The sequence below is a fragment of the Budorcas taxicolor genome, chromosome 21 (assembly GCF_023091745.1).
Source record: "Budorcas taxicolor isolate Tak-1 chromosome 21, Takin1.1, whole genome shotgun sequence".
NCBI lineage: Eukaryota > Metazoa > Chordata > Mammalia > Artiodactyla > Bovidae > Budorcas > Budorcas taxicolor.
This window is the reverse complement of record NC_068930.1, coordinates 25,208,433-25,228,321: the sequence shown is the minus strand read 5'-3', so window position 1 is coordinate 25,228,321 and position 19,889 is coordinate 25,208,433. Positions and strand designations below refer to the sequence as shown.

The 19,889-nt window shown below is 46.2% G+C and overlaps 1 protein-coding gene and 1 non-coding gene across 4 annotated transcripts in view; both read right to left on the bottom strand.

Annotated features, from left to right (window-relative positions):
- The window catches only part of ZNF592 (zinc finger protein 592), a 49,856-nt gene that overhangs the window by 9,655 nt on the left and 20,312 nt on the right, over positions 1–19,889 (bottom strand). For 2 of the 3 annotated variants that reach the window (XM_052659659.1, XM_052659660.1), the window contains 2 exons: positions 10,608–12,870; positions 1,007–1,185 (listed from right to left, as the gene is read on the bottom strand). In XM_052659659.1, the coding sequence (XP_052515619.1) occupies positions 1,007–1,185; positions 10,608–12,851 (2,423 nt within the window). In that variant the 5' untranslated portion in view covers positions 12,852–12,870. The remainder of the gene's footprint in view (positions 1–1,006; positions 1,186–10,607; positions 12,871–19,889) is intronic. The other variant, XM_052659661.1, reaches the window with a different exon arrangement.
- Positions 13,458–13,529, bottom strand: TRNAC-GCA (transfer RNA cysteine (anticodon GCA)). The gene has a single exon. It is a non-coding gene; the product is annotated as a tRNA-Cys (tRNA).

Genomic DNA, 19,889 nt, shown 5'->3' with positions numbered 1-19,889 from the left:
CAAAATTAAATTTCTGAAGCAAAAATGATCAAAAAACATAAAATGTAGAAACTCCCAAGCAAGTAAACAAGTAAAGGAGACCTGATTGGGTCAATGTAAAATTATAGATCAATGAGTTTTAGGAGCATTCACCCTCATTTTGATCTTTTTTCTGAAAATGACTTCTTGCTTATATTTGTTTAACACCATAGAAATAGATCAGTTTAAAATAGTTTTCTCTTGGTTTACCATGAAGCTGATCATTTTTTCCATTCTCAGGTCTTACTTCTCACAAACTGACAAAAACTAACCAACACAAAGATACAAGTCCTTTGACTTTGGCAGCTTGCCATTTGTTCAGAAATTGAGAATATTTGAAACTACCAAAATTTGAAAATTTATTATTGAAATAGTACTTTAAAATTAATATGCCAACATAATAACTTCTGAACAAATTTATATACCTTTAAAAATCAAACGGACAAAGTGAACGTTAGGTATAGCCTAATCTCCCCAGTACCTTCCTCTTTAAAGATTTTCTCTTTTTTTCATCTTTTGGCTGCACTGTGCCCCTCACAGCATCTGAGTTCCCCAACCAGGGATCAAACCTGCGTCCCCTGAAGTAGAAGCTTGGAGTCTTAACCACTGAATGGCCAGGGAGGTCCCAAAGCTTTTTTTTTTTCCCCCCAATGTTTAACTTTTTAACTCCTTGTTATTTTCCTTGCTCTTCTGGTTTCCTACAAAGTAAAAATGTCTGTCCACATACCAATCAACATTCTTGTCTTATTAAGCTGGAGCCCAGGGCTCATAAGACTAAAACTCAAAATTCCTCTTATAGTTTGGCTATGCCAAAATATGTGGCTTATGGAATCTCAGTTCCCCAGCCAGGGATTGAACCCGGGCCACAGCAATGGAAGTACCCAATCCTAACTACTAGACCACTAGGAAATTCCCAATACTCCAGTATGAAATGAGTTATGGTCCAGAAAAAGCAGCAGCCACTGGGCAAGCCCAGGACAACACCCACCTGTAGCCCACCTTGCGGGCATAGTGCAGGCAGTTCTCCTTTACGTGGGTCTGGAAGTAGGCAGAGCGGCAGAGGGCCCCGCACTCCGGACAACAGTAGGGGGACTTGTGGGCGTGGATCCGCTGGTGGGCGCAGAAGCTGCACTGGTTGGGCAGCAGCATCTGGCACACCTGGCAGGTCTAGGAAAGAACATGGAGAGAGCAGTTCAGGCGGGAGCCACAGGCCAGGAGCTCTCAACCAGGGCTGCCTGGCTTTCCTAGGACGCTGATCAGAAGGGCCACGACCCCCAACCGTTCTCTCTCCCAACTCTCCTAGGACACTGGTGACACCCCAGGCCTCACACAGTGATGACACTGATGCCCACGCTAGCTTTGCCTCTCACCTTATTAATCAAACGCAGACCTGACCCTATTTCCCCCCAAATCAGTCCTACACGTCTGGCTGTGATCCTGCTCTCTCCTGGCTCAGCAGAGGACCAGCTTTTCCTTTCCAGAGGCCCAGGGCACTTCTTGCATTCTAAAATCTTGCTACACCGCCAGGCCTACCGGGGCCTCTGCCCTGGCTCAGCTGGTTCCGACTCAACACCTTCGGTAAGCTGGCTCAGAGACTCCCAGAGCAGACCTGAGCCCCCCTGGTTAACACTCAGAAGCCTCCATGCAGACCGATTTTCCATGTGCTCAGCCTGTCTGCCCACTCTGGGGTGGGGGGAGCGGTGCCTGGAGCCACAACTGCCCACATCCATCCACAGAGAAGCACAGAACAGGTAGTGGCTTCCTTGTTCTCAGACTCAGGAGAGAACCAGAGGCTGACAAGTCCTCCAGGCCGACTCACAGAAGCTCTCAAACAGGGAGAGTCCAGAAGCCCAGAGGGGGGAGCGAGAGACTGAGCGGGGACCTATGTCTGGAGAGGCCCCTCATAGTAACAGGAGCCACAGACCTGGACTCAGGAGTGCTCAGACTGATAAGCTGTTAGGGAGGCCAGGAAAAGATCTGTTTTAAGCAGTGATATCCAAAATGTAGGGTCCTTACAGCACAAACAATCCAGCTTTTTCAACAAAAGAAATGCCAAGGCAAAAAACAAAAAAGATTGAGGGAAGAGGAATTTACAGATTAAAAGAGACTCAAAAAGAAATTTCAACAACTGCAATGGATAGCCCTTATTTGGATCCTGATCCAAGCAAGCCAAGTGCAAAAAGAAATGAGACAACTGGGTATTTTAACCCTAACCAATGATGACAATATTGAGACATTTGACACTTAATATTAAGATTCAATAATAAGGAATTATTATTAATTGAGGTGTATGATATTATATCTATGGGTTTTTTTTTTTAAGGAAAAAACTTTATATTTTAGATAGATATACTGCAATAGATACTCTAATGCTAGGATTTGTTTAAAAATAATCCACTGAGGGAGAGGGGATAAGAACACAGATGAAACGAGACAGGCCACTGAGTTGGTAAAAAAAAAAAATTATTCTCTGTGACTTTTACAGCACAGAATTTTGACTTATACATCCTTAATATGATATAGTCTAAGGATATGAAGAACTAACTGCAAATACACCCTCAACTTTATGTGGCGTCCTAAGGTTAGAATTAATATTGGTCTTGACATTTTGAAATCTGTGCATATATATGTGTATATGTATGTATGTGTGTGTGGACAGTAGGAAAATTTTAGGAACCAAGATTTTTAGTATAAATCAGTTACATAAGAAGTATAATCATGGCCTCCCCTGGTGGCTTAGTAGTGAAGAATCTGTCTGCCAGTGCCAAGAGAGACAGGTTTGATCCCTGATCTGGGAAGATCCCACATGCCACAGAGCAACCAACTCTATGCAGCGCAACTACTGAGCCTGTGCTCTAGAGCCTGGGAACCACAACCGCTGCAGCCCCCGGCCTCTGCTCCACGGCAAGAGAAGCCACTGCAGTGAGAAGCCCCCACTCACCGCAACCAGAGAAAAGCCCGTGCAGCCACAAAGACCCAGCACAGCCAAAACTAAGGAGGATAAAAAAATGTTTTAAGTATAATCTTACATTTCAGTACCAGTGTAAACTCAAGATCTCTCTTTCCTTATTTTAAAACTTTGTATTTCTTAGCTCTGGCCACTGAAAAGGCCTAGAAACATATTCAGCAGAATAAGCATATCTGGTGCCCAGAATGTAGCCTCTAAATATCATTTCTCACTTAAAAACAAACAAACAAACAACCATCGTGACCTCTTAAAAAATTTACTGATTCTAGGTTTAGCACAAGAAATGCACCCAAATCTTGCTGGGGCTCAAAGTAGGGAAGCGTCTCAAGGTTTAATGAGTGCAAGCGAAAAGAACGCAGGAGCACGGGAGCCAGCCTGCCGGGACCCCCACTGACCACAATGGGGCAACTGAGCATCGAGAAGAGTGAGTCACAGACCAAAGACATAGAGCAGACTGACAAAAACAAAAGGACACACACGCACCACACAGAAGAAACCCATCAAACCGCAAAAGGAAGAACAAAAGAAAGGAACAAACGAGAAACAACACCAACTGGAAAACAAAGGTCTAAACTGGTGACACATACACTTTATGGTGTATAGTGGTAATACATATCAATCAATGATTGCCTAAAATGTCAATGGACTAAATGCTCTAATCAAAATATGTGAGAGTGGATTAAAAACAAAACAAGAGCCTACAACATGCTGTCTACAAGAGACCCACTTCAGAGGGAAGGGCACACCAAGAGCGAAAGTAGGGGAATGGAAAAAATGCGTTTCATGCAAACAGAAATGACAATAAAGTGGAGGAAGCAATACTCAGACAAAAATCCCTTCCAAAATCACATCAAAAACAAAACAAAACTTAGGACTAAACCTGACCAAGATGATGAAGGAGACTTACATGCTGAGAACTATAAACACTGATAAAGGAAAGTGAAGATGACTCAAAGAAATGGAAAGACATGCCATGCTCTTAGATTGGAATAATTAATATTGTTAAAATGGTCATACTACCCAAAGCAAGCTACAGATTTGATGCAATCCTTATCAGGACATTTTTCACACAACTGAAGCAAAAAATCCTAAAATTTATACAGCACCATAAAAGAATTGCCAAAGCAACCCTGAGGAAAAGGAAGAGAGCAGGCGGTTTAATCCTCCAGACTTTAGACTAAGCTAGAGCAATCACAACAGTGTGGCACTGGTGGAGAAACAGACACACGGATCAAGGAAACAGAACAGAGAGAGCCTGGAAACAAATCTACACATCTACAGTCAATTAATCTTTGACAAATGAGGCAAGACTATACTGCACAAGACTATACAATGGAGAAAAGACAGTCTCTTCGGCAAGCAGTGCTGGTAAAGTTGGCCAGGTGCGTGTAAATCAATGAAGTTAGGACACATCCTCACACTACACACAAAAATAAACTCAAAATGGCTTAAAGTCTTAAATATGAGACAATAACTCCTAGATGAGAACACAGGCAAAACATTCTCTGACTTAAATTATAGCAATGTTTTAAGTCACTCTTCTATGGCAATAGAAATAAAAGCAAAAATAAACAAATGGGACCTAATTAAACTCACAAGCTTTCGCACAGCAATAGAAACCATAAACAAAACGAAGACAACTTATGGACTGGGAGAAAATATTTGCAAACAGCGCAACTAACCAGGGCTTAATTTTTAAGATATATAAACAGCTCATACAACTCAATAACAACAACAACAACAAACCCAATCAAAAAACAGGCAGAAGATCTAAATAGACATTTCTCCAAAGACGATATACAGGTGCCCAACAGGCACAAGATGTTGAACAACACTAATAATTAGAAAAATGCAAATCGTAACTACAAGGTACCATCACACACCAGCCAGAATGGCCATCATTAAAAAGTCTACAAATAACAAACATTGGAGAAGATGTGGAAAAAAAGGCACTCTCTGCCGGGAGCCAGCGTGAGGAATTCCACCCGTGACAAGGTCATGCGGCATAGCTCTGATGGCAAGGCTAATCAGACCTCAGGTTTTCCCCCTGGAATTTCCTGAGCATCCACCCCACAAAAATAAGAATCTGCCTGCTTTTCCACTCTTCTGATATTCTCTGGAAAAAGTCAATTCAGGGCTTTAGTCTTCTGCACTTGAAAGAGTGTTTCAATCCAAAAACCCCTCTGATGGCTTTCTAGCCTGCCTGCAGGACTCGTACAGCTGCGCGTGTGATTGTTTGAGGCCTCCTGACGGCAGGAGGCACAGGAAGCTTAAAACATCCTGGGAATGTAGGGGCTTCCGGGGAGTCAAAGTCATTAGAATAGGACTGATTAAAGGTTTCATTTGTTGAGCCTCTACTTGCTGCCAAATTTTCATATCCGTTATTTTTAGATATAGTTGGTATATAGAAAAACAAGTAGTAGACCTGGTATTAGCAACATTAGATCTTTGAGTTAAGTACCTTCTTTGTTATAACCCACTGCACCTTTGTTCTGGAGAGATGTAACTTTAGTGCTTTAAGGAGATGCAGATTAAAGAAAAACACTTCGGGGAAACGAGATTAACATTCATTAAGAAAGACAGCCAAAAAATTGTTAACAAGCCTCCTGGCCCGAAGATAATGTAAAACACCTGAGACCTTTTGTATACAAAAAGATATACAGAAAGAGTCTGGGCTGCTAACGCTACGTAATTTTGTATTACCCATTGATCTCTATGTATAATCAAAAGTATAAAAGGCCTTGAAGGACAATAGAAGGGGAGCCAGTCGCTGGACTGGTCTCCCCCGCGTCTCCTCTTTACTCTAATTTCAGGCTGAATTCCCATCTGGGGCGTGGAGGCTCATTATGTCTACTTACTTGTCCCGGCTGTAAGAGAGAGAGCCCAAGGCGGGGCACTCTCCGATATTCAAACGGGCGCCGGTGGCCTAACGTAGATGGTGCAAGCTCCTTGTCTGGAACTTTATTGGTTTCCACATAACCCAAGTTAATCAGCCTCTTCTCTCCACTTAATCTTCCTACTACACTATTTCTTCCTAATCTAATCTTATATTAATAAATAAATAAGTCTCCTCGCCAACGCCGTCCCCGCTTCGAATTCCCTGGATCCACCGGGGCTAGACCCCGGCAACTCTCCTATACTGTTGGTGGGAATGTAAATTGGTGCAGCCACTATGAAAAACAGTATGGAAAAAAAAAAAAAAAGAAAAACAGTATGGAGGTTCCTCAAAATGTTAAAAATATAGTTACCATTTGATCCAGCAATTACCACTCCTGGGCATATATCAGCAAAAAACTTATCATTAAAAAAGATACATGCACCCCAATGTTCACAGCAGCACTATTTACAATAGCAAACACATAGAAGCAACCTAAATGTCCCCAGACAGATGAATGGGGTCAAGAAGATGTGGTGTGTATGTGTGTACACACACACACAGAAATAGTACTCAGCCACAGAAAATGAAACAATGCCATTTGCAGCAATATGGACGGGCCTAGAGATGATACAACCGAACTTCATTTACGAAACAGACTCACAGACACAGAGAATAGGTTTGTGGTTGCCAAAGGGGAGAAGGGGTGAGGGAGGGATGTATTGGGAGCTTGAGATTAGCAGATACAAACTATTACATTCAGAGAAAGGATAAACAACAAGGTCCTACTATATACCACAGGGAATTATGTTCAATATCCTGTAATAAACCATAATGGAAAAGAAAAAACAAAAATGATTGAACATATAAGTATATAAATAAATATAAAAATAAACATACAGAAACCAATGAGCTTATTATAACGCTAACACTAAAAAATAGAGGAGGTCACCTCATACCGATTAGGGTGGCTATGATAAAAAAAAAAAAACAACAGATGCACTATTGGTGGGAATGTAAAATAGTACAGCCCCTGTAGGAAAAAACAGTATGGGGGTTCCCTGGAAACTTTTAAATAGAATTACCGTATGATCCAGCAATTCTACTTCTGGATATATACCCAAAGGAACTGATATGGTACAGCACAGGGAATATAGACAATATTTTACAGTAACTATAAATCGAGTGTAACCTTTTTGTACACCAACTATAATTCAATAAAATGAAATATTTGATCACACAAAAAAAAAACTGAAAAGATCTGGATACCATGTGTGGTCTTCCCAGGTGCACTAGTGGTAAAGAACCTGCCTGCCAATGCAGGAGACCTGAAAGATGCGGGTTCAGTCCCTGGGTCAGGAAGATCCCCCGGAGGAGGGCACGGCAGCCCACTCCAGTATTCTTGCCTGGAGAACCCCATGGACAGAGGAGCATGGCGGGCTACAGTCCCTAGCGTCGTAAAGAGTCGGACACGACTGAATCCCTTAGCACATATGCACATAACATGTTCACAGCAGCATCATTCATAATACAACTAGAGGCAACACAGTGCCCATTAATGAATGAGTGGATAAACAAAAGGTGGTGTGCACAACAACAGAATATTAGTCAGTCTCAAAAAATAAAAGGAAATTGTCAAAGGCTGGAACATGTATGAATCTTAAAGATACACTAAATGAAATGAGTCCTTCAGAAAAAGACAAACACTGTATGATTCCATTTTCTAGAAATTTGACTATTCTAGTCAAATTCATAGAAACAGAAGGTAGCATGGTGGTTACCACGGGGAAGGAGTGGGGAGAATAGGGACTTGTATTTAATGGGTTTAGAGTTTCAGTTTTGCAAGAGGAAGAGTTCTGGAAACTGACTCCACAACAATGTGAACCTTCTTACCTCCACTGAACTGTACACTTAAAACTTTATGCTAATATTTTTTTCATCACAACTTTTAAAACTATGAGAGGAGGGGCTCTTAGAACACCATTTAGGATTGCTGGGCCATCCATTCACTACTGCAAAAACTAGTAACTGAAGGAAACAAATTTATCCAGTTTTCCAGCATAAACTACATTTCAGGGTAACCTAAAAGCCCTCAAAGGAAGAGGGGAAGATATTTTACACAGAATTCCAGCTGATAAATGAGAATAATAAAATTTACCACACCCTCGCACAACTCCTAATAAAATCACTGACTCAAGCAGCAATTATTAATGGTAAAAAGATAGGGAACTTTCTAAGAAAAGGATCAGAACATTACTAGCCTAAACTCACTGATGAAGTTTAACATCATTAAAACTGAGACAATCAAGAACTCTGGGCCTCCCTGAAGTAACGAATTATGAAGAACACAGTACTCCCACTCCTCAAGACTGAATCTAAATCTAATCAAGTCATCACTGCTAACTTCTAGTCTATAGATAAAATATTGGGTATAGAACAACAAATTTTATTGTCTGGGGAAGCAATCAGCCGAACTCAAAATTATCCTGAAAAAGCCTCAAGAAGCAATCAGTCAAACCCAGAACAGTCCTGGAAAATTCTTAGGACACATGACCCAGTTTCTTCAATAAAGTGATGATGTGAAAAATCACTGGATGATTTTGGGTGGAGTAGGAAGAGGTACTGCTCTAGATTGAGAAATATTTAAAAGCTGGGACAAATAGAACACGTGGTCCACATTTGGCTCGTGATTCACAATAAGCTCAGCTATAAAAAGACAATTTTGACCCAAAGGGAAAACTTGAATACAGACTTGTATTAAGACAATATTAAGGAATTGTTACTAATTTGGTTAGCTGTGATAATAACGTTATAGTTAAACAAAAGCTTAAAAATAAGAACCTGTTTGACACCTGCCCAACAAAGTGGCCTGGAATGTAAGGGAGGACCCCTCCAGCCACTGCAGAGGGAGGGGTTCAGACTCCAGGGAGGAAGTCAAAGGCCCCGAGCACATTGCCCTGCAGTCCCTCCCCTAGAGTGGAGCCCAGCCTGGGGCTCGGGGAACCCTCTTATGCAGCTCCCACTGGAAGGGAATGACACAGAGAAGATGCAGGACAAGAAGGGTGCCAGCCTGGGCTCCTACGCCTGGACTTCAGCCCACTCAGATTTCAAAGGGAAGGTGAATAACAGTGTGGGGGGAAAGCAATCACGGGCCCAGGCATCAGACCTCCACTGGCAAAGGTTCTGACCACAGGACCCAGACGACCCACTCCTGTCCAAAGCAACCATGCTGGGTCAGCCCCAGAGGAAATGGCCTGGGGGGTCCACACTCCACCTGACTCATCAGAAAGAAATGCAAACTAAACTGAGAAGGCGAAGATGAGCGGCAACAGACTTGTGGCACCATGCGGGCCCCTCCTGGGGGCTGCCCACTGAACTCCACCTCTGGCCTCTAGCCCTGGACCCCCAAGGCTGGACCTCCTCATTCCTAACCACTCCCTGTTCCTCCGGCCACTCTACACTTTCCATACCTGTCCCTCTCCTTCCTCCAAACTCACCCTTGCAGAGCCAACTCAAATGTCATGTCCACAGCACAAGCACCTTCCCTACGCCTGGAACCACGATGAGTCAGTCCCTCGAAGGAACTCTACACAGCTGTTCACAAGCATGTTTTAGCCCCAGTCTTAGCCTGCTCCACACTCCAGCAGTCTGGGTGGGGAGCCCTGCCCTTGCTGAGCCATCCTGAGCTCCTGAAGGAGCTGTGGTCTTCCTCCTACTGGCATCCCTGCTCTCAACACAGAGCCTCTGTGCACACAGGGGCACTCAGAAGACAAATGCAGAGCTCATCAAGACACCAACAGGTGCACGGGCCACTGTGGCCCTGGCTTGAGGAGGCCTGGTGAGCGGGTGGGCATGGCTAAGCCATGAAGAGAGCCACCTGGAGAAGATGATAGCCGTCAGGAGGCCTGCTTCTGCAGACGACCTTGCTGACGTGGACACCGCTGACACACAGAGTGCCCAAGGGTGCTTTCAGCATGGAGTGCCTTAAGACACACACAGACACTCATCAGGATCTTATCACGTGCACACACACATCAAGCATAAGCACACACACTCATCAGGATCTCAACACGTGCACACACACATCAAGCATAAGCACACACACTCATCAGGATCTCATCAAGCACAACCAGGAATTAGATAAGGATGGAGATGAGAGGAGGCGGCCCCGAAGCCTTTGCCTTGGGCCTACTCAAGTAGGCCTACTACTCCTTCCTTCTACAGTCTACTCCCCCCCTTTCTTCAACATCCATCCTCCTACTGGCCCTGCTACGGCTTCCCCAAAGGGATTCTGCAGAAAGCAGCTATGTCCACTGTGGGCACAACAACCTGGTGAAGATACAGTTCTCAGACATACAGCCTGAGGCACGGGCAGTGACACACCCACCCCTGTCCCCGAGTTCTCTGGGCATGTGCAAGGACTACACTGACAGCGGCCAGAGACCGGGGGCATCCAGCAGAGACCCAGCCCTGGCCGGGCAACAGGCCCGCAGCCACTGGAGTGGGAGCGAGTGTCCACACATACACACCGTAGACCATCAGGGCCTCCCCTCAGCTGCGGGCGGGACGCTTTCTCAGGAAATTCCAAGCACTACACATCCAGGTGGGGGGCTAGCCAGCAAGGCAGGTTCCTCTCCCAGGGCTCTTCCAATGCCCCCACCGCCCTAGACCAGTGAGCCCAGGTATGGGACTGTGTGAACCCGGGGCCTGACAACCGCCCCAGAGGTGGGGGATGGTCCTGCTCACCAGCCCCTCGGTCTCCTCAGTCGTCCTCTGGAAGTGTGCGGCCATCGCCATGTAGTCTCGCATCTGCTTGTGACACTCCAGGCACTTGATGCTGTGCCGGATGAGCCTCACGGGGTCTGGGTAGAGCGGCAAGGCAGGGAGTGGGGTGCTGGCGTTGCTGGAAGCCTGGCCGGGCTGGGAGGGGGAGGGGGGCGCCGCGGCGGCTGGCGCTGTGGAGTTCACAGGGGTGGACACGAACATCTGGTCCGCAGAGATGGGCTTCACAAGCAGCTGGGAGCACTGCATGACGAGCCCCTTGCTCTTGTGGTCGCGGGCGTGCCGGAGCAGGCTGCACTTGTTGAAGAAGAGCAGCGTCTGGGAGCACAGCGTGCACAGCACCTCAATGTGGACACTCCGCCGGCCGTAGTGCTGACTCAGGCTCTTCTCTAAGGCGAACGCATCCCCGCACTCCAGGCAGCAGTAGCCACTGGCCGGCACGTGGATCCTGCTGTCCGCGGGTGGGCTGAGGTTGGGCGCATAGAGGGGCACGGGGTTGGAGCTGTGGAGGACCTTGTTGAAGACCTCCACGACCAGCGGGGCGGCCTTCTTCACCTGGTGGACCAGGGGCACTGACATCTGCGTGGGCTGAGGCTGACTCCGCCTCTGTGCAGAGGACTTGGCGGTCACTGATGCAGCCACACTGTGGGGGACCAGGTTCAGGTTGGCCAGGTGCACGGCCTTGGGCAGGAGGTTGGCAGGGGCAGGGGTGGAGGCTGGCGGTGCCGGGCTCTGCTGCGGCTTTCTGCCCGCCTGCGTGCCCGAGGCGGCCCCCTTTGGGCCCCGGGCCCCGGAGCTGAAGCAGGAAGGCGAAGGCTCTCTGGCTTTCGCTGTGCACTCCTCCCCTTTCCGGTCACTCTGGGGGCTCCCAGGCTGTGCGCCCACCTCAGCAAAGTGCTCCACCCCGGACAGGGTGGTGGCCTCATCCTCGGGTGCCTCGCTCGGGGCCTCGGCGGTGGCGCTTCCTAACGGCGAGCCAGCAGGGGACTTACTGGGGTCGTCAGGGTCTGGCAGGATCCTCGTGACAGTACGCTTGATTTCCCCTGAAGATGTCTTGATGGTTTTGATCCTGACTTTGGGGATTGCTGGTGGGGAGCTGGCAGCCACGGAGGGGGAGCCCTTGCTGCTGCTGTCACTGCAGATGCTCCGAGGGCTGTCAGAGGGCTTGATGCTCTTTCGGGTGGCCTCCAGGGGGCTCCGGGGACTCTTTGGTGACTTGGGCATCTTGGGGCTGCCTTTGGAGCCCTCCTTCGCAGACCCTGAGGGATCCTTCGTGTGGCTGGGCTGATCCTCCTTGGCAACATTGGCCACTCGTTTAGCCTGCAGGGCCACCAAGGCCGCAACACAGGAGGACAGCTTGGAATGAGCTGGCTTGAGGCGCTGCCTGGGGGGGACCGCCGAGCCGGTGCCGAGCTCTGAGGCCAGCCCCTTGGGCTCTCCAATACTGTTTCCAGGATGGCTACTGAAGTCAAGGGCGTCCCCGAAGAATCGACTGGCATCCAGTTCCTTGTGCACCTCCAATGCTTTCTGCCCACCTCGCTCGTGCTCCTGAGGACTGCCAAGGGGCAGGGGCTCAGGCTTGGGTTCTTTCTTACAAAAGTGATCAAACATATGCAGCTCTGGGACCGGAAACTTTGTGAGAGCCTCCAGGACAGGGCCCCCCACAGACCCACACCCAGGAGGGGGCGGGAAATAACTGTCAGAGTGCTTGGGCTTCATTCCAAACCCATTGTCTTTGATGGCGTCCTCGGGCTCTGGGCTGGAGATCGGACTGAACTGGTTAAAAGTTGGTAACGGCTCTGACTTGGAGGTCTCCAGCTTGCCAGGGAAACCCCTGGTACTGTCTCCATTCATGAATGTGGAGTCAAACTTCCCACAGTTGTGGCCTAGACTGTGGGGGTCTGCAGGCAGGTCAGAGCCCCGGAACCCATTGTGCAGGAGGCTGGGGGCGATGTGGTCTTTCTCCGCCTCAAATGACTCCTGGCGGCTGGTGTTCTTGACGATGACACTCACAGCTGGCACATCCGAGGCTGAGCCTGAGTGAGACAAGGACACGTTCTCATCCACACACAAGCCTGGGGGTTTGAGGGGGCTTTCATTCTCCTCACTGGGGGTCTGGATGGCCTCCTTGGCGTCAAGGCTGGTGGGGTCTGGGATGTCAAAGGCAGCCAGAAGGTCGTCAAAGTCTGGAGTCTTCATATCCCCCATGGCTGGATCCAGGCAAGGGCTAGAACAGAAACAGAACAGAATTAGTGATGGCCGGATCCCACCAAGGCTCGATCCAGCATCATCTTCATTGCATAACCCACTCACTGACACGCATGCAGCCAGCACGCCCACACACAAACCCCCACACTGTGGGAAGCCACACCCCCAAGTTCTACCTCAATAGGTTTCCAAAATGCTGGGGATGCTGGGGGGAGGAGTGGAGAGAAAAGTTAGCACATTGTGACATGCCTGCCTGGTGGGCTCTAAGTATCAAACAGGGAAATTCCTGGCTGGCTACATAATCGAAAAGAGAGTACATTCAAATGATACTCCCTCAATTTCTCAGGGAATATCATCACTCCACAATCATAAGCATGAGCAAAAAACTACTCAGTCCTTAAAAAAAAAGCCTGACTCAGCACCAGTACCTCCATTCTTTAGAAAACTTTTGGTTCATATATGAGACTTGGCTATAGAAAGTGAAGTTCCTCAGTCATGTCCGACTCTTTACAACCCCACGGACAGTAGCCTACCAGGCTCCGCCATCCATGGGATTTTCCAGGCAAGAATACTGGAGTGGGCTGCCATTTCCTTCTCCTGGGGATCTTCCCAACCCAGGGATCGAACCTGGGTCTCCTGCATTGCAGACAGACGCTTTACCGTCTGAGCCACCAGGGAAACCCAGACTTAGCTATAATTTCTGCTAATTTACTCTTAGTAATTGATCATTAACTTTGTATAACTTGGTTTTTTGCTGCATGAATTCAATCAAATTCAAAATGATTTACTATTGCCAGGATTTAAGCTATCTCATAAATAAACTCTAGCCCATTATATCATCCCCAAGTTTTTTGGTTTTTTTTCTCTAGTCAGTGTCTGCTCGATTCCTTAATTTTCACCCCAAATTCATTACTGGTTGGTGAATGGATCACTAAACCTGAGGGACTGGGTGACTCTCAAAGAAGCACACAGTTATCAAGCTGGCCAGGGAACAGTTTTAAAGCCCTCAATTTTACTTTAATACACAAAGAAAAGAAAATCTACCTGATTTCTTCATGCTTTGGAGAAGCAAAGCTACAAAACTATTGCAAAGGAGGAAACCTGAGGCCTTCCATTAAGAAATTATTAAGGCACTCACGTTTAGTTGAGATGTGGGGCTGGCTGGTTCAAACCTGTTGAGAAGAGGAAGAGAAACCCCACCATCTCCCTGGTTCAGCCCATAAATCCTGCATCTGCTGTAACATCCCAGAGCCTGACATGCTTAACTGTCTCTTACACCACGCTGGTACTGAAAGCCTTTGTGAATGCTGACCAACACAGTTCTTTCGTAAAGCAGAACAGTGGCTGCACAGAACCAGATAAGGGGTGAATCCCTGGGCCCAGGAACCCCAATGCCAGAAATTTGTTCTAAGAACAAAAATTCACCCACAAGTTATATGCAAAAGTGTATGGTACTATTAAAACAACACCAAAAGGAAACACAGGCAGACACACAAAGAAATCTAAATGTCCATGGACAAGGAATGGTTGATAGACTATTATGTAGTCGTTAAAAACTCTAATTATAAAACCTAGGTAGCAACACGGAAAATCACTTACAGTGTTAAGTTTAAGAAAAGATAAATACAAAACCTTTGTCAAACTATAACAATGTAAAACTGAGCATGCATTTGGGCCAAGATTGAAAGAAAAAAGTGATTTGTGCACGGTGGTGGGATTACTGGTGGGTTATTTTTTCACAACTTTTGTGTTAGTAGACTCCTTTTATAATTAAAAACAGGGAAAACATAGGGAAAAAAAGGAAACAGAATCACAGGGGACCAGTCAGCATAGGTATATCTATTGCCGCCCCATGGGATCAACAGGCTTACAGGCTTGGTTTGTTTCTTGTCCCACTCTACCAAGCCCCAACAAAACACACCTGCCTTCTTAAAGAGTTCTCACAGAACACGAAATTCCCCCACAATTGGGAAGATGTCTAATTATGGTAGACACTAACAAAGTGAAACCCCAATTATCTTAACAGACTATGAGCTGGCAGAATCACTGAAGAGATGTAAAAGTTTCTGGATAACAAGTGATTGTCTCGTGGGACAGAAGTGTTGGAGCCCATAAGTGAGGGGAAGACACTGGGTGTGGTGGGAGCACCAGCTCCCGGTACCAAGTGAGATACCATGCAGGCCAGTCCCAAATGTAAGGAGACACCTGTGCGGCATCCGCTTTACCTTCAACTCCCCAGGGCTCCTCTTCTGTCTAGGAAAACATGGCTGAGGGAGCAGGGCTGAACAGACTGGGCTTTTAAGGGGCTGGGAAAAGCATGTGGGAGAGGAGTGGTGGCAGCTGGCGGGTGCTTCAAGGGTCAGTGAGGAGCCCACCACCGTTACCTCTGAGTCACAGAGATCCTACGTGGAAGTCCTGTTCTCCACACAGAGAAACCTCAGGACTGGGCTGAGAATGGTCAGAGGTCAAAGCAAAAGCTATCTTTTGCTAGGAAAACCAGAGCTAATAAATGGTATGGCAGGTCTCTATTTAAAACAAACCAAAAAAATTTAATATAGATTTTATGAAAAAGGGGAGAGGAATAGTCTAAAATGTTAAAAAATATCTCAACAGATGAAATTTTCTTTCCTTTTTATCTACACTTTAAAATTATTTATTCAAATTATTTATTTCTAATTTTATTACTTAAGTAATTGTATTATATTTTTAACATTATGAAAAGAAGAAGAAATTAGGCAGGCCAAAAAATTTAAGGAATTTCTTACAGAGGGCTCCAAAAATCATTACTATAAAACTCTTAAAGTATATCTAGCATGACTCAGCAAGGGACTGCCAGCTAGAAAATTGGTGAAGTAACTTAATTAAGATTAAAGGTGTAGTCAAAATAATAAGCTTCAGCACACACCAATGTCTGCAAACTGTTGCAAGCAGCCAAAGTTGGAAAGTGAAGTGAAGTCGCTCAGTCATGTCTGACTCTTTGTGACCCCATGGACTCTAGCCTACCAGGCTCCTTCCTCCATGGGATTTACCAGGCAAGAGTACTGGAGTAGGTTGCCATTTCCTTCTCCAGGTAATCTTCCCAACCCAGGGATCGAACCTGGGTCTCCTGCACTGCAGACAGACACTTTACCGTCTGGGCCACCAGGGAAGCCAAAGTTGGAAACGGTAGACCACAAAAGGCTGCCTTGCCTGCCCGCCTTGCCTCACCTGGGGGCAGGCCTCAGGACCCAGGGTGATGGCCCCTGCCCCAGGGCCACAAATACCTGCCTGCCTGGCCTTACCTGGGGGCAGGCCTCAGGACCCAGGTGATGGCCCCTGCCCCAGGGCCACAAACACCAGCCTAGGACCCACAGCCCACCCTGCAGAACATTCAGTAGGGCTCACCCTAAAGCATCTGAACAAGCCAGATGCAGATCTGGTGAGCTAACCCAGTGATCTAAAGCGGCCAATCAGCAGGCAAGGTAGGTTCCCCGGGGCTCTGGGGCCCAGGCTGAGAGCCACTCTCCCTTCAAGGTGAGAGGGTGGAAATGTGCTATGATGCATACAAGTCCCTTGAGGGTGAAGAACAACTTCAGAACTGGCAGACTGACACTGTATCCTCTCAGAATAACTTTCTATTCAGGAAATATCTGGAAACTAAAAAAATTAATAAATAAAGTGAATATAAATTCCCAGCTTTTATTATAGGGTCTACCTGCTGCCCAGGACATTCTGCCAAACTGTTAAGTAAACATCAACTAGATGAGAGGGAGAGAACACCTTGATTTTGAAAGGGCCCTCATCAGGCCTGATTAACCTAGTAGAATTCTTTGAAAGGATGAAAGCAATATAATTATGGCAGAACTAGTAGGCAGAAAATTTCTAATGCCAAAATTCCACCAGAAAAACCAACAAACTGAATTCCACATTGCTGTGTGTATGTCTGTCTTTATCTGATTGTTGTTCATGGGAAATCATGAACAATGGCATTTTTTTTAAAAAACCACTGATCAGTTCTGGACTGGAACTTGATGCTTTCATAAACTGCCTAGAATGGTAGTTTCCAACCATAGGGCCCCCAACTTCATATCCACAAATGTGCTTCCAGTGACCAGCCGTTAGAATTATCCACAAATGTGCTTCCAGTGACCAGCCGTTAGAAACACCACTACTGGGACTTCCCTGGTGGTGCAGTAGACAAGAATCAGGCTGGATCCCTGGTCCAGAAGAGTCCACAAGCCCCAGGGCAAGTAAGCCTGTACACCACCACTGCTGAGCCTGAGCTCCAGGGTCCAGGAGCCACAACCACTGAGCCCACGTGCAGCAACTACAGAAGGCCATGCCCCTAGAGCCTGTGCTCCGGAACAAGAGGGGCCACTGCAGTTAGAGAGCAGCCCCTGCTCACCACAACTAGAGAAAACCTGCACAGCAACAAAGACCCAGCACAGCCAAAAATTAGCCAGAAAAAAAATTAAAAAAAAAACAACCCACTACTGAATAAGAGTCCATGAAAAAATTAATTTGAAAAGGAGGTATCATATTTAAAATGCTTTGAGAACCAATAATCTAGCAGAAAATACACTAGGCTGTTAGATTCACAAGGGAAGAGGTTTATCTGTCTGTTCACCACTGCATTTCCCATTAGGCACTCAATAAATATTTACTGAAGCAATAAAATGCAACCTTCAAGATTGCAAATGGCCTAAAAGCTGTTCCAGAAATCAAAATGCAAAATTAAAAGACAAGTTCTCAGGAGGCTGTATGAATAGGCAAAATTATGGCAAAGAAGCCTCAGTGAAGGCAAATGTGAAGGAACACTTAGGCAAAAGCAATTCCAATTACACTTTTAGAATAATGGGTTCTGAGCTAAACTGTTCAATAAAGAAGCATCAGCTTAGACTGTTCCCTTAAGACACCGTGTTGCATGTCTCATAACAGAAAGCCCAGAAAACACTGGGCAGTATCAGAAAGGACAGTGGAAACAAAATAAAACTCGTGATCCCACCCTTATTCAGAACCACTCCATGTCCACAGCAAGATGTGCTGTGCAGTTTTGGCTCCCCATATCTTAAGAAAGATGTACCAGAATTGGAAAATGTCTCAAGAAATGAGATTGAGTAGATGGAAGAGCTTTCTAATGAGAGCCTAAAAATCAGAGCTCTATTTTATTCTAGAGATGATGGTTTAGGGGCAAGGGGGAGGATAACTGAAGTATCGGTTTATTCACCAAACCTCAAACACTGGAGAGTAGGCTGCATTTTTGAAGTCTGAAGTAAATGAACATATAGGTCTACAACAACGTAATCCATTAGTCAGAAAATATACTGAAACTGTTAAAGGGAAAATGCATAAACGTGGTAACATCCACATTTACTCAAATCTAGGAAAAAAAATTTTAATGGCTCTGAGAAACTGAAAACTTGGTGGCCTGTTTCTCTTAACAGTGTTAAGTTCAGAAGCAACAGATTAATGAGAGTTCAATTACAGGACATAAGTCGGGGAGACGCCCTCCAGATCTAGGAAAAGTCCGATTTCTGTTCAGTGCAATCTGTCTAATGAGACAAGGCAACAAGTAACATCACAGATTTACAGAACAATCAAAGTGAAAGACCACATAACCCAGGGAACACTGGGCCGTGAGGCCACAAAGACAAGTTTCTTTGCATCTGCCACTGCTTGCTGGATGCTTGCTGGATGAAGACTACAGGGAAAGAAGATGTGTGTGTTTTACAACCTGCAGGTGACCTCTTTACGCTGCTGCCCCACATGATCAAATGTGGTGTAAATGTGGACATCATCTATGTTCAATTATTGTTATTAACAGTTAAAGGTTTAAAAGTGAATAAATAGAAGTCACCCTCAGCTTTTTATTTTGGAAGAAGCATCCCAGGGGATAAGAAAGCAAAAAATAACTCAGTCTGTATGAAAGCACAGAGAGAGAAAGAGGAAGATTACTTAGCAGATACTAAGAAAGCACTTGAGTTGGTTCCCAGGTGGGAGAACTTCTGAACCAAGATGGAAGCTGGACAAAAGAGAGAATGAGCGAGCAAGCTGCTACTCCCATGGCCTGCAGGAATGTCAGTCTGGATGTTCAGAAATGTCAGAAAAAGACATTGCTACTATGGGGCTAGAGATGGGAGCTCAGTGAAACTTTAGCTGGATCAAAGGAAACAGGAAGAACTACCCTTCACCAATTAACTGTGTGAGGATCTTGGGCAAGTTTTGGCTTAATATGTAAAATTAAGCTAACTTGAAGGACCTCTGAGAAACTGAACAGGCTAGGCTACAAATTAAAACTATCGGATTTCTATGTAAAACCTGAATCCTAAAGAAGACAAGCAGACTGTCTACCACATATATACTACTGCCCTCCTCAATACACACCTGAGGCCTCCTTACAGATCTAAGTGACCCCAAGTCATGGACGTTCTGAGTCGGTCAGTGGCCAGTGCTTCATGTCATGAGGCACCTGGTATTCTAATCATTAGCAAAAAACAGCCAGAGAGAGTCTCAGCTGTATACAAGAATACTGTGCCCCAAAGGACCCATGCAAAAAAGAGAAAGAGTTCCATTTGACTCTTTGTCTGGTCTTTGCCAGAATGATTGCTATAAAATGCTTATCTGATCCCATCTCAAAATCCCATCACCTTCAAACAGAGCTCAAACTCTTCCCCAGCAGGCAGAATCCATTCCCATCTGCTCTGTGTCCACCTCTGCAGCTGCTGCCCAGGGTACCTTTCAGTTACTAGTGGTTCTCTCCAACTTTCTTGTGCCTAGGGGTCAGAACTCAAGCTGTCCTCCTCACTGGCCCCTGGTATAAACCTACCCCCAAACCCCGCTCATCCCAGATATCATGCTCCAGGTGCCCTCCTCCTGGACGCCTTCTCTGAAGAGTCTGCCCTTCTCTTGCTCTGTGGCAGCGCTGCCCAGGGAGGCTGGGATGGTGGCCTTTGCCTCGAACACACCTAACACACCTGGCACCCAATGGCATGTGGGCTGTCACTGCCCCCACTCCTCCCAGAACCTTTCCCTGAGGCCCTTCAAACCCTGGGTCGACAC